The sequence below is a fragment of the Callospermophilus lateralis genome, chromosome 3, assembly GCF_048772815.1.
Source record: "Callospermophilus lateralis isolate mCalLat2 chromosome 3, mCalLat2.hap1, whole genome shotgun sequence".
Lineage (NCBI taxonomy): Eukaryota > Metazoa > Chordata > Mammalia > Rodentia > Sciuridae > Callospermophilus > Callospermophilus lateralis.
In genome coordinates, this window is record NC_135307.1 from 88,129,511 (window position 1) to 88,144,482 (window position 14,972).

At 43.7% G+C, this 14,972-nt stretch overlaps 1 protein-coding gene across 1 annotated transcript in view; it reads left to right on the forward strand.

Moving 5' to 3' along the window:
• The window catches only part of Rtf1 (RTF1 homolog, Paf1/RNA polymerase II complex component), a 56,291-nt gene extending 46,980 nt beyond the window's left edge, over nucleotides 1-9,311 (forward strand). The window contains exons 9-18 of the mRNA XM_076850583.1: nucleotides 2,124-2,206; nucleotides 3,369-3,456; nucleotides 3,553-3,660; nucleotides 4,234-4,311; nucleotides 5,128-5,249; nucleotides 5,436-5,493; nucleotides 5,930-6,007; nucleotides 6,871-6,966; nucleotides 7,854-7,965; nucleotides 8,401-9,311. Of these exons, the coding sequence (XP_076706698.1) occupies nucleotides 2,124-2,206; nucleotides 3,369-3,456; nucleotides 3,553-3,660; nucleotides 4,234-4,311; nucleotides 5,128-5,249; nucleotides 5,436-5,493; nucleotides 5,930-6,007; nucleotides 6,871-6,966; nucleotides 7,854-7,965; nucleotides 8,401-8,507 (930 nt within the window). The 3' untranslated portion in view covers nucleotides 8,508-9,311. The remainder of the gene's footprint in view (nucleotides 1-2,123; nucleotides 2,207-3,368; nucleotides 3,457-3,552; nucleotides 3,661-4,233; nucleotides 4,312-5,127; nucleotides 5,250-5,435; nucleotides 5,494-5,929; nucleotides 6,008-6,870; nucleotides 6,967-7,853; nucleotides 7,966-8,400) is intronic.
• The last annotated feature ends 5,661 nt before the right edge of the window (nucleotides 9,312-14,972 follow it).

Below are 14,972 nucleotides of genomic sequence, written 5' to 3' on the forward strand. Positions count from 1 at the left end.
CATGTTTTATGAGTATCATAAACATGATCGGGTAGTCAGTCCCATTGCTTTTGGGTCTCTTCTGAGGGAGCAACACATTATAGCGGTGCACATAAGGAGAGAAAAACCACTCATCTCATGGCCCATATGTGAAAGACAGAAAGGCAAAGACCAAGATCCTATAATGCCCTTTGAGAGCATGCCCCAGAGAACTAAAATCTCCCAGGAGGCCTCCCCTCTTAAAATTTTCATCACCCATCAGTAGTGCCAAGCTGGACACTAAGCCTTTAACATGTGGGCCTTGAGAGACACCTAAGATTCAAACTGTAGCAGAATAGAAAGTAGATTCCATGAGATGCCCATAGAAGAGTGAAAATCTATAGTGACTGGAGATGTGATTCGCAAACCTGCTGCCAGGAAAAGTAATTGAAGCCCAAGAAGCTTGTGGTTTTGGATTTAGAACAATTTTCTCTATGCTCCTTTAGTACAAAAAGAAAAAGGGAAACAGCTATGAAGTAGTTTTTGGAAATTACATAATCTGTAAGATCTATTTATTCAAATAATAAATTACTAAAAAAAACTTCTAGGACCAGGGAAGTTAAAGAGAATATAAAATAACTCCAACCTTATACAGGCTATTTGTATGTTCCAACACAGCCTCTATCATCTGAATGGCTAGAAGAACATAGCTATTCGATTTTTGTTTTATTCTAGATTATCTTGTTTTAATGTGTTTATCTCCTAGAATGGGAGCCAGCAGCCATGCCATATTCCAGAAAGCTGTACAACAGAAACTGACCTCCATGGTCTTCACATTTGGTTGATAAAGATTGATCTCTAAGCTGGGCCTAGTGATGCATGCCAATAATCCCAGTGACTCGGGAGACTGTAGTAAGGAGGATCGCAAGTTTGAGGCCAGCCTCAGCAACTTAGAGAGACCCTTCCTAAAAAGAAAAATTAAAAAGGTGCTGGGTGTAGTGGGTTCATGCCTGTAATCCCAGCAGCTCTGAAGGTTGAGGCAGAAGAATTGCTAGTTTGAAACCAGCCTCGAAACCAGCCTCGGCAACTTAGTGAGGCTCTAAGAAACTCAATGAGAGCCTGTCTCTAAATAAAATATAAAAAGGGCTAGGGATGTGGCTTAGGGTTGCATGCCACTGGGTTCAATCCCCAGCACCCCCCCAAAAAAAAAAATTAAAAAGGATAGGGGATATACTCAGTAGTAAAGTATTCCTGAGTTCCACCCCAGTACAAAAAAAAAAAGCAAGAAATTGCCTCCAAGCCAGGTATAGGTGGTGTATACCTGACGTAATCCCTGCTGTTTTGAGAGGCTGAGGCAGGAGGATCAAAAGTTCAAGGCCAATCTGGACAATTTAGTGATACCCTGTCTCAAAAAATAAAAAAGGCTTGGAATATAAGTCATTGGTAGAGCACTTGCCTAACATGTCCAAGGCATGGTCTTAATACCTAATATCCAAACATTTGACCTGTACGTTGGGCTGGAATATAGGTCTTGGGGTCAATCCCTAGCACTACCGGAAAAAAAAAATTTTTTTTTGACCTCTAGAACTGGTAATGTCATACCTGTAGTCCCAAATATCTGGGAGGCTGAGGCAGAATCTTTTAAGCCCTGGAGTTCAAGACCAGCCTAAGCAACTGTGAGACCCTCTCTCCAAAGGAGACTAAATTTATTATTTGTTTGTAGTTATTTTTAAATTTTTTCTTAGTTGTTGATGGGCCTTTATTTTATTTTATATGCAGTGCTGAGAATTGAACCCAGTGCCTCACACATGCTAGGCAAGTGCTCCACCATTAAGCCACAACCCCAGCCCCTTATTATTATTTTTCAACTTCTGAAGTCCCAAGTACATCCCTTAGTAAAGGTAGATTTAGTTTAGGAAAGCTAATGGGCTTCACCAGGCCAATTGTCTCTGCTCATGGAGCTTGCTTACCCTGGGCACAAGGTTCCTGTGCTTTGCCATCTGAATTCCAAATCTGAGATAGAAACACAGAATACCTGACAGTTGTAGGCTGCTCTCAGCATAGGGTTGCTTGTCTGTGTTTGGGTAGATAGAGTCAAAGGAAGAGTTACGTAGAGAGCTCTGAAGAGTCTTCTTTTTGACTGGTGTCTCTATCCTTTCACTTAGGTTGCTGAGATCACAGGTGTTGTGGAAACTGCCAAAGTTTACCAGCTGGGTGGTACCAGAACAAACAAAGGGCTACAACTACGGTAAGAGGCACTGCTGTGGCAGCTTTGGTTCCCTCTTTAAACAGGCACTGCCTGTTGAGCTGTCATTGCCTCCAGTGTAATGTTTCCTGTTGCTATGAATGCTTTTTATATGATCCCACAAGGTACCCTAAAGGAACTCATTCTATCTTTACCTATAGGGAAAGTCTCCAGATATTATTTTCTCCCAAGGTCCCAGCCTAGGCAATTTAGTAAGACTCTCTGACAGCATAAAATCAAAAACGGTGGGTGAGCACTTGCCTAACATGCACAAAGCCCAGGGTCCAATCCCCAGTACCACAAAAAAAAAAAAAAAAAAAAAAAAAGGCTGGGGAGACAGGAATATGAAGTACTAAGACATACAGAAGAATGATTTTGAGTCATAAGAGAAAATGCCCAGCGAACACAGTCAAGAGGCTTGTTTCTGGTCCTGGCTCTCTCACTTAACTAAATTCATCTTTGAAAAGTCAAGTTATCTTTCAGGACTTTGTTTCCTCTTCAGTAAACTGAACATGTCATTCACTCAACATTTGTGCTAGGTACAGTTCTGATCATCAGGTTAAAAGAAAGAACAAGATAGACATACACAAATCCCTGCCTCTTGGAACTAATATTTTTTGTTTGTTTTGGTACCAGGGATTGAACCCAGGGGTGCTTAACCACCAAGCCATACCCTTTTTTATATTTTATTAGAGACAGGATCTTGCTGATTTGCTCAGGGCCTCATTAAGTTGCTGAGGCTAGGTTTGAACTTGCGATCCTCCTGTCTGAGCCTCCCAAGTTGCTGGAATTACAGGCATGCTCCACTGCGCCCAGTGGACCCTAAGAATTCTAAAGACCCCATAGAAAGGAATAGAAGTAGTTTGCCAGGATCACACAGCAAAGAGCTGTGATGGACGTGGCTGCCCCTGGGCCTATATTGGTCACCATGATCTCTCTGTTTCCCTCCCACATCCTCACTCCATTGTCTCCCCTAATTTGTTTTAAAAGAGCCATTTGGACTAGGAAGTGGCCATAACAAACAGAATCAAATTCTAGATGATTTCAAAGAGAAGCCAGGATTGAGAACTGCAGAGATAGAAGGTACACAGAGGTAGTAGGATTGCTTTGCTGATCCTAGAGTCAACACACACTTTCTTGGAAATGCCGTCTCTCTTTTATGTAGGCATGGTAATGACCAACGAGTGTTCCGCCTAGAGTTTGTCTCAAACCAAGAATTTACTGAAAGTGAATTCATGAAGTGGAAAGAAGCGGTAAGTGTCTAGAGCTTCCCTAGCGGTTATTTGCAAACACTGAAAAGTCTCTTTCCCGAATCCTTTACTAATAACCTTTCTCATATTTTGGTCCAGATGTTCTCTGCTGGCATGCAGTTGCCCACTCTAGATGAAATCAATAAAAAGGAATTATCTATTAAAGAAGCTCTTAATTATAAATTCAATGATCAGGACATTGAAGAGGTAAGAAACCTTGGTACCCAGAGCCTGGAGGTTTATCAAGTTCATCAGGGTTTAGAGATCATAATTTTATTTTCTCCCTATATCTTGATATTTTTAGGTATCCATGAAGATGAGGGAATACTAATACTGCTACCTTATTATTCATAGTTCATCAAGTTTTTCTCTGTATATTCTCATCTGCAGATTAGATTATGTAGACTCAATATATTCAGGGATCAGGGCTATATATTCTGCTAGGTTTGGTCCTTCTGGAAGTTTCTTTCTCCAAAATATTTTGGCAGAATTCTTTGATTTCTGTTCTCTTGGACAGTGGCTAGCCTTACAATACCAGGCCCTTGGGCTGCTGCTATTCATTGGTGCATATTCCTTCAGACTGTCCCAGAAGAATCTCCGTGACCCTGGAAGCAGCATAGTATCCCTTGGAATGAACTCATTCTCTCTTGGGGGCATGACGCCGCTATAGGAAGAGCAGTCCCCTTTTAACTAGCTGCTTGGCTCCAAAAGGGCTCACTTAGCCTGTCTACAAAAATAGTTTAGGAATACCTCACTGCTGGTATCTCCTCTCTGGTACAGATTGTTAAAGAGAAAGAAAGGTTCAGAAAAGCTCCACCCAACTATGCTATGAAGAAGACTCAGCTGCTAAAGGAAAAGGTAAGGACATGTATTTGAGCCTCTTTGCCCATCCTGTAAGGAGATACGGAAATCAAACTACTAGTATATCTTCTGCTAAGTTAATGATAGAATTGGGACAAAACTCTGGGCTCAGTTATAAGCAACACAGTGTATTCTTGATGTCTTTGTGAAATTCCTCGGCCATTTTCCTGTCTATAAATTGAAATTGTTCCATTCTTGTTACTTTCTAGTCCTTTTACTTTCATGTGTAGTAAAATAGACCCCCACACACACCAAAGGTAGGTGTGGTGTTGCATACTTGTAATCCCAGTGACTCAGGAGGCTGAGATGGAGGATTATAAATTCAGGTCAGTCTCAGCAACCTAGTGAGACCTCCATCTCAAAATTTTAAAAAGGGGGATGTAGTAAAGCACATCTGAGTTCATTCCACAATAACAAGAACAAAATAAAACAAAACAAAAAAAGACCTGTTAAGACCTACTATTCCTCACTGGGTCTAAACAGACAACTAATATTATCAAGCCCAATTATTGTATGTGGTTTTCCATTCTTCAAATCCTGATGGGGTGTGAGCCTTGTTATGATAGTTTAGCCATGTGGACCTGGCTTTTACATATTGCTGCCACTAGGGGTCCATAGCCAGGTAGCTATATGGCAGTGTACTTTAAGAAAAATTACACATTTTGTGTTTGTAAAGTATTTCTTCACTATTCTTTCACGTCTCTTGTCATTTGTTCATCATAAATTAATAAACTACATATATTATTAGGCTGTATATCAAGAATCCCCTTCCAGCAATCATAGCCAAGAGCTTACATGCTTCTCTGTGTGCAGGCCATGGCTGAAGACCTGGGAGATCAGGACAAGGCGAAACAAATCCAAGACCAGCTGAATGAGTTGGAGGAGCGAGCCGAGGCCCTGGACCGCCAGCGGACCAAGAACATATCTGCTATCAGGTGTGTTAACTGAGCCTATTTTGGTTGGGCCCCTATCCATGGTCTGAAGACCTTGGCCAAAATTATTGGGCAAGCCTGTGGCCTTGTACACACTGTGCTACACTGACTCTCCAGATCTCTGGGGTCAGGGCTCCGAGACTACATCCCTCTTATGGTCCACTGACTCATCTCTTACTCATCCCATAGTTATATCAACCAGCGGAACAGGGAGTGGAACATTGTAGAGTCTGAGAAGGCCCTTGTGGTGAGTAAGACAACTTTATCTGAATCATTTAAAAATTTAAATAGAATGATATGAAATCTTCCTACATGTTGCTCAGGTCTATCTTTTAAATCATTGAAATAACACATATACTTAGCATATACTCATTCTCTATGTGTACATTTACCCATGTAATTTATTAATTTATAATGAAAAACAACAGTCTTCTACCCTGCTTTACCCTTTCTGCCCTGAGACTACTCCACAGATGTTCATTCCTACCAGTTTCTGATTTTTGGTTGTTGCCCTGATAGCTGCTCTGGTGTTCTTAAAGGGAAAGGATAATAACTTCCAGGTTGTTGTTCCCCTCCCCCACCCCCTGCACCCCTTGCAAAGAGATTATTTATAAGCAAGCTTATAATGAATGAGAGGATGGGGAAAGGAGGTATGGTTCTCTAATACATGTTCTCTGTTTTAGGCTGAAAGTCACAACATGAAAAACCAACAGATGGATCCCTTTACCAGGCGGCAATGCAAACCTACCATCGTCTCTAATGTGAGTGCCTAAAGAGGACATTTTTAGTCAGGACCTAGATTCTAGGACATAAAATGAATTCCATTAGGAAATTAATAAAGAAGTTAAAAATAATGTTTTCCTAGCTGGGATTTGCTTGCCTGCTTCAAGTTCTTGAGTCCAGAAACTTCCTTTTTTATCTCGCTATAGGTCATACAGGTAGTGAAAACCTGACATGGATTCATAAAAACCCTGTGACTAACCCCTGTGTACCAGGGTGGGTTTATAGTGCAGTGCAGTCCCTAAAGTAACTTATTCAAAGTGCTTGGAACCAAAAGTGTTTCAAAGTTTGGATTGGTGGGGGGGGCGGTATATTTGAATATTTGCATAACTTGGGGATATGACCCAAGTCTACATGTGAAATTCATTTATATTTCATATGTCCTACACATCACCAGAAGGTAATTTTGTATCATATTTTTAGTGTGCCTATGTTTTGACTACAACCTGTCACATGAGGTCAAGTGTGGAATTTTCCACTTATGGCACCAGGTTGGTACACAAAAAGTTTTGGATATTTGAGCACTTTGGATTTCAAGTTTTCATATTGATAATGTGTTACTCAGGTGTGGGTATGGATTAGTTTTTGTTTGGTTTTTCAGTCCTGGGGATTGAACCCAGAGCCTTCATATGCTAGGCAAGCACTCTACCACTGTGCTATATCTCCATAGGTGTAGTTTTAAAAGCTTTTAATTTCCCTTCTTTTGCTGCCTTGAGGAAAACTCCACTGAGCTACTGATGAGTCTGCTGTGGTGCTTATGATATTATTGGTAGTAGGTAGAAAGAATCTGGCAGTAAGACTCTGAATGTTGAAGTCTCTAAAAATAACTTATTTTTTTTCTCAGTCCAGAGACCCGGCTGTTCAAGCTGCCATTTTGGCCCAGCTAAATGCAAAGTATGGTTCTGGAGTGTTACCAGATGCTCCAAAGGAAATGAGCAAGGCAAGTGCAGTACTAACTACCCTGTGGCTGCAGAGCTAGGCTGCTGGCTAGAACCCTGAGTGAGCATCTTACCTGGTTTGGGCTTGATTTTTCCCACAGGAGAACATGGAGTCCCACTTACAGTGCTTTCTCTATCATAGTTTTTTATAATCAGCAAAACTTAATTTTGATCAAACAACCTAAACTCTAAACTCAGCACCATTACTTAACTAGAGTTGAAGCCACTGTGTCTTTGGGCCACTGATTTGTAGATCTCTGCGGCACATTTAGGGAGTATTTTATATACCCTACCTACTTTGGAGGATAATTAGGAGAAGCAGTTGACATGTTGTAAGGATCAGATGGTTATATATCAGATGGTGAAAGCAAAAATGGGAAACTGAGAGAACCTCCCATTTACAAAAAATTTTCTACCCAATTTTGAGTCTTGGGTAGACTGTCCTAGGAATTCCTGAAATCTGGGGTGAGAAGATGGCGTATTGTCTTAAGCCCGCCCTTCCTTCTCACATACCACAGATATGAGTCTTCCTTTTTGCTTTGAAACTTACAAATATCTGTACAATTGAGTGGCAAGTCAGGACTTCAGAAACAAAATAAAGGCAATCTTTTTGAAGGGAAATTGCAAGCAATACTTTCCCTACACCTGTCAAAAACAAGACAGACAAGCAGACCTATATACATAAGCTAGGCATATGGACATTGTAAGCTTCAGAAAAGAAAGCTCTTATCTATGGTCTCTCCTGTCTTCCCTCTTTGAGAATCAGAAAAGGACTTTAGAGGAAAATATAATGAACTTAAATAAGAGCTTTGGCCATTAGTGGCTGCTGCTTCTTAAAATCTTCTTAAACTTATGCTCTTTATAATTAGTTTTCCTCTTCTTATTCCAGGGTCAGGGAAAGGATAAAGATTTGAATTCTAAGTCAGCCAATGACCTCTCAGAAGACTTGTTCAAAGTGCACGATTTTGATGTGAAGATTGATTTACAGGTTCCCAGCTCAGGTATGTGAGGGTGGGGAAGTACTGATGACTGATGACTATATGGATCCACAGCTCTCTTGGCCTGTGAGGAGACCTTACTCTAATGAAAAAAATGGAGAGGGGCAGACATGGTGTGGAACAGCATCTCTGGAGGCTGAGTCAGGAGGATCATGAATTCAAAGCCAGCCTCAGCAACTTAAGGAGACCCTCTCTCTAATAAAATACCAAAAAGGGGATTAGGGATGTGGTTTAGTTGTTAAGTGCCCCTGGGTTCAATTCCCAGTACCAAAAAAAAGTAAACTGAAGAAATGGGGATAGTATCTGTAGAGGCCAGGTTAGACTGGCTGCAGTAACATTTGACTACAGTCTGCAGTCAGTAAGGCTATCTGAAGGAATGAAGCACAAGACTAAAAGACTTTGTGGGTACTTCACATGCCAATTTATTCTTTCCCACAGAGTCAAAGGCTTTGGCCATCACCTCCAAGGCTCCTCCAGCCAAGGATGGGGCTCCAAGGAGATCTCTGAACTTGGAGGACTACAAAAAACGACGGGGGCTTATTTGAGAGTATCCAGCCTGCTGCTTCTGACCCTGCATGCCCATCAGTGTCCTGCCTTTCCTCTTTTCCTTTGATTTGCCCTCTTTGGGCTGGAGCAGCAGTAGAACTGGGAAGAGACTCTAAACTGCCAGTCATCTGTAATATAAACCATTTGCTGTATAGACCTCCCTTGTCTGCACCAACTCCCACCAAACCCCTGGGCCCCACCCATTATGGATGTGGGCTCAGTTGGGCTTTTTCCATGTCTTTAGATTTGTGTTTGCCTTTTTTTTTTTTTTTTCTTTTTTTAACCAGCACAGTTCATTGGCCACTCTACACACATTCAGTATTACCATGGAGCTGGGATTCCTGCTGGAGCCCCTGGTGGCGATAGCAGCAGCACTGGGCAGTCTTCTCTCCAAGACTGCCTTGGACCCAACCATTGAACATTTGGCACCTGACCTTTGTGGAGGGAGCAGGGATTGGGCACCTGCAGTCCTCCTTACTCTCTCATCTTTCTCTTCTTCCCATCTCTGTGGAAGAAGGGTTTTCAAAAACAATTTAGTTTCCAAAAAGTGTACATTTGTGGGGAGGGAGGGGGGTCTAATTTGAGAGAGAGAGAGAGAGTGTGTGTGTGTGTGTATGTATGTATGTATGTATGTGTGTGTATGTATGTAAGTGTGGGTTTTTTTATCATTTTTTAAAAATGCAGTACTCTTTGTATCAGTCTGTCATTGGTCTATAGCTGTTTCAGATTTTTTTCAGCTGTACTTGAGCATCTGAAACTGCAAGAAAGAAACTCATTAAATGTGATTCTTCTTATTAAACAGACCTGACTGCTGTAGCTGTGTAACTTTCCCTATCCTCTCTTCCTCCATCACCTCCCCATCTTCAAGAAAACTCCCTAGTTTAGCTCCTTGCCTTATAGGCTGTGTCCTGGCAGGCAGGAGGGAAGCCTGAGGCAGGTGCCAGGAGGGCAAAAGGTGTCTTGCTCATCCCATGGCACAGCCTACAGCTTCTTGGCTGAACATAGAGTGTGTCTTGTTCCCACCCAGTGTACCTGTGTCTTCCTAGTGATTCTGTTTTGATGTTTTGGCAAGAATAACATTTGTTTTGTTTTTTAAAAGAAATTATTCAACATGAATGTGGAGAGCAAACAATAAGATTTAGATTGAAAATGTTACCAGCATGTGCAGTTGTGTGTGTGTATACATATATATATGGTAAGCATATATATTGTTGTGCAGCTAGGGTGAAGCCAGCAAAGAGGTGTGTATGTCGTTATGAAATGTTTGAAAAGAGATAAGCTGACTGCTTGATAATCATTCTCAGGTGTAAAGCTCCAAGTGTAAATAAAAGTGGCATTTAACAAATCTTTTCAGAACAAAGTACAGCTGACTATATATACCAAGAACTAAGCTAAAGAAACAGCTGAGAGCTGCTGATTTCCACAAAAGGGAGAGAATCTAGAAGCTCTACTCTGTACTTCTTCACTCAATTTTTGTATAAGGAAGGGGATGATGGGAAATCACAGAGTTGTTTTGAAACAAGAATGAACTTGGTAACTCTTCTGGGTTTGGTAGAGCCTCAGTGTTGCTTTAACTTAGTTTACATATTTTTTAAAAAAATTGGCAATGGGTGGTTTTAAAGTATTGTGACTGTGTAAAATTGTTAAATGACTGTAACTCAGCTATATGGTAGCTGTGACAGTTCAGTTGGGCAAAGGAGTGGTGATGGACTCATTAAAATCATATATACTTGAATAGTCCATTGACCGAAACTCTTTATAGACTGTTGTGTAAATGTGGAATCACAGACTGTTAAACATTGCCTGGACTCTAGCAGAGTCCTGGAGCTGCTGGGACCTCTCCTATCATGTCAAACTTGGACTTTTTCTTTCTGGTTTTAAAAGACATAAAATCATAGAATCCATATAATTTGCTGGAGTCATTCTGATCCACCATGTAGATCTGTATTTAGTATCATTTGGATTTGGAGAAGTGTCGATTTACATTATGGCTGTGTAATAAAATTTTTATTAAAACTGCATCACACTGTAGCACTTTGCCACTACCTCCCCACCTGCAGCTGCTGAAACCTTCATTTGGAGGTGCCAAAGCACAGAGCAGGGAGAAAAGTCAACCAAACCAAAGAAGACTGAAAGTTAACCTACCACCTGAGTAGCCTACCTGATAATTGGGATCAAGACTGAGGACTTGGCTGCAGTCCCAGCTGAGGCAGAGCCTCTGAGTCAGAATCTTGGCCAGGCCTAAGACATGGGCTTTGTCCCACCGGCTGGGCTTCTTTATGGGTCACAGTATTTCTTATGCTAGGGAACTGCCTCAGTGGCCCCCTCCACCACTCCCATCCCCAACATGGTTTTGATGTTGAAGAGTGCAGCACCCAAGTCTGTTTTATACATTTTTCAGTTCCTTCCAGGAAGTGAGAAGGTCAATGTCCATACGCTTAGCTCATGCATATAGGTCTGTCTTGTTTTTGACAGGTGCAGGGAAAGTATTGCCTGCAACTTCCTTTCAAAAAGATTGCCTTTGTTTTGTTTCTGAGAAGTCCTGACTTGTCATCAATTGTACAGATATTTGTAAATAAACTTGATGCCATTTTAACAAGGGGATCAGACTTAGTCCAAGGCTTGCATCCTAAGTGGCACCTCAAAGTTCTTAAGAAAGCCTCTCCTGCTCTTTTTCTTCCCCTTCTCGTAGCACTGCACCCCCCAAAGTGAAAGTGGCTGTTGACAACTTAAGCAGCCTGGTTCTCCAGAAGGCCAAGTTGCCTAGACCTAGGGGGGCCTGCAGTTTCCCTGGCTTACTTCTAATCTTGGTAAACAACAACAAACAGCAGTGTTAACTGGGACAGGCACCTAATAGGATGCCTAACCCTAGTGAGAACTGGCCCTAACATTTCATTTGGCTTAGGCAGTTCCTGTGCTGTTTTCTGCCTTTGGTATGTGTGAAGCAGGGTTTCAGGGGCTGTGAGTGTGTTCATGAAGGAAACAGTTGATATCCTCTGACCTGACCCAAGGAAGGAGATTTGTAAGGGGTTCCCGCTCTGAAATTGTGTCTGAAACCCCTATTGGCCATATTTAACTAGAAAGCAAGAAGATCCCCAGACCTTTAACTCCCTATGGTAGAAACCAGATCCAAGGCTGCCTCTGATGTTGAAGAAATAGTCCCCAGGATTTAGCCAGCAAGTGCATCCGCTGAGGTTTCCTCAGACTTCTTGTCCTCCACATGCTCTTCTTAGGGTTCTGGGTTCTATGTGGCAGCCACTTGCTGTTTATCACTGAAAAACAAAAATAAGCACCTCCAGGGCTGGGGATATAGCTCAGTTGGTAAAGTGCTTGCCTTACATGCATATGGCCCTGGGTTCAATCCCCAGCACCACAAAAAATAAATAAAAAAAAAAAAAAAATTAGCACCTCCAGAGCAGGTGGAGGGAGAGAAGAGGAGTGGTAGGGCGATCAACATCTTCCAGCTTCTTCCAGGAGAGAGACCATTCCTCAGGTAAACATGGGTTGACTGTGGACTAGCAGCTCTAAGGAACCAGGAAGCCACTGGCCTCAGCTTAGATTTGTTTGTTGCATTATTCCCTGGACTACTTGGGGGTCCTTTGGTCTGTGTTTGGGGGTTGGAAGGAATAACTGTAAACAGGACCCACCACAGCCTGCCCTTTTTTTTTTTTTTTTTTTTTTTTAAGCAATTGGTATTGAATCCAAGGACACTCTACCACTGAGCCACATCCTTAGCCCTTTTTATTTTTTATTTGAGACAATTTCTCTCTAAACTGCCTAGGCTGACTTCCAGCTTGCAATCCTTTTGCCCTAGCCTCTAAGTTATTGAAATTTCAGATGTGCACCACCATACCCAGAAGAGTCTGCCTTTTCTGTAAGGTTGCCCAGGCCAGTCCCAGTGCATGGTGAGGGGAACCTCCAAATGCAATTTATTAGCCCCCAGTAGGGCATAGCTACTAAAGCACAGGCACATCTAGAGCGTCCAGTCTATGCTCCAGCTCTGTGTGTGAGCACCAAGAGCCATAAGGCAGCCCAAATTGATGCAGGGTTCATAGGACTGAGCTAGTTAATTGCTCTGAGACACAAGTTCTTTGTCTTTAAAAAACAACCTACCAAGCCAGACACGATGGCACATAAATAAAAGTGGCATTTAACAATTTGGGAGGCTGAGGCAGAAAAATTGCAAATTCGAGGCCAGCCTCAGCAATTTAGTAAAGCCCTATGTAACTTATAGCCTATCTCAAAAAAGGGCTGTGGATGTTAACTCAGTGGTAAAGGCCTCCTGGATTGTCCCCAGGACCAAAAGAAAAAAAACTCTGATTGATATTAAATATTATGTGTTCCTATCCCCAGTAATTCAAGAAGCAGAAGATGCTGGGTCCTGGAGGAGAGAAGGTCAGGGAAGAGTTAACTCTGGCAGTGCTCCCAGGAGTGGGGATGGTGACTGGGGGTGCCAGTTGGTCTCAAGGGGTGGGCAGAAGTTGCAGAAGAACATCCTTGGCATGGGATAGATTGCAAGAGCCTTCCGGAAGTTCTCACCAAGGGAACCAAGAAACTCCACCTCCAGGTTGGAGTCCCAATTATTAGACACTGAATCTGGCCTGGGCAACCTACCAGAGTAGTCTACTGCTCCTCCTGCCCTTATTGAAGGTATTCGTTCCAGCCCTGCAACACACACTCTAAAAGAGGACTCACATCACCACCACTATCAAAAGTAATTAAACCCAAACCAGAAAAGTATAAGTCCAATAAGGTTCTGATCCTTCCCTTGATACCTTCTTCAAAATATCAGATTCTCCCCCCAACCCTTATGTAGCAGTGGATGGCCCTGTTTTGCTAAGGGCATGCGGACATCGAATAGTGCTCGGTCACACTCATTCACCTAGCCTGGAATGTGCGGGTTTATCTCCGTTGATTTTTTTTGGGGGGGCGGGGGGGCAGAGTATTGGAGATTTAACCCAGAGGCGTTTTACCACTGAGCTACATCCCCAGCCCTTTTTATTTTTTTATTTTCAGATGGGGTCTCACTAAGTTGCACAGAGCCTCTCTAAATTGCTGAGGCTGGCCTGGAACTCGCAATTCTGCCTCAGCTTCCTGAGTAGCTAGGATTACAGGAGGAAGCCACCGCGCCCCACTCCATCCATTTTCCCTAGCAATTCTTCCTCCTACTCTAGCACCCAGCTAGAGGGTGCTAGCTCTAGCACCCTCTAGATGGAAAACCTTGTTTCAGAGGACTCCTCCTCTTGTAAGCCTTCTTTGAATGCCCCCACCCACTCAGGTCTGGGTGCACCTCCGGGTGGCTTCCCCTCGCGCAGAACTTACCACGCTGTACGGTGTATTTGTGACTTTTCAGTCCCAGCCTGGGAGCCACTTGTCTCCGCGGCACCTCTCTTCCCATCCCAGGCACCAAGCGGCAGCCGGTAGACGGGCTGGAGGGAAGGAGTGGGAGGCACCAAGTAGACATTCTGCCAGGGCCACTACATTCTAGAGGATTTGACTCTGCTGCATTCTTCCTATGCGGTCTCCAGACCCCTTGCGCCTCGCACAACCCACGCACGGAGGGATTAGACCTGGCGGGGTGAATGCCACCAGCAGCAGAAGCCTAGCTTCCTTTCCTTGGATTTGAGAAAAGGCAACGACAGAGGCGCCCGTTCATCCCTGTTGGGTGTGCGGAGTCCCCGACGGGCTCCTACGGACCCCAGGCCTAGACTTTTCTTCGTCCCCCTCCCGGCCCTGCAGCCTAGGAACCCGGGTGGAAGCGCACCGCCCGGCGTGCTGCAACTCGGCAGGAGCCGTTGTATGGACGGCTCCTGCGCGCACTCGTGTCCTCAGCCGTGGACCTAGGCTAAGCGCGTCCCGGCCCTTTCTCAAAGTTGAGAGCCGGGCATCCGCTCTCCCTCGCGCTTGTGGTGAGTGGCTCCAGCTACCCTGGAGGCCAACTCCGTCACACAGTGGACACGAACCTCCAAGACCCGGTGCCCGAGGGCAGCTTCCCGGTTTCTTCTGGCTCTGCCCTTCCTCTGATACTCTGTGGACTCGGTCACCAGGCACCCTGTATGGATGTCATGCTCGCAGGTACAGAGATCTCCAATGGAACTGAGAGCTGTGCCCTCCACCCCCACCACTAGGAGAAGCGCGGAAGTTCTCTGGTGAGGGCGTGAGGGAAGGAGACCACTGCACCCCCAGGTTTTCTTACATCACTAGCTTCACACAGAGTACCTGACCTCAGACCCTCACAGTCCCTTCTGCCTCCACATCACCACTGGGAAATTCTGAGGTTTGACTCCTGGAGAAACGAAGAGGAGACCCACAGGAACACGGGCTCTTGGAGAGATGGAAAACCTTGTCTCAAAAATACATCAGGAGAGCCCTGCACCTGAAATCTCAGCGGCTTGGGAAGCTGAGGCAGGAGGATCCCGAGTTCAAAGCCAGCCTCAGTAAAAGCGAAATGCAAACCAACTCAA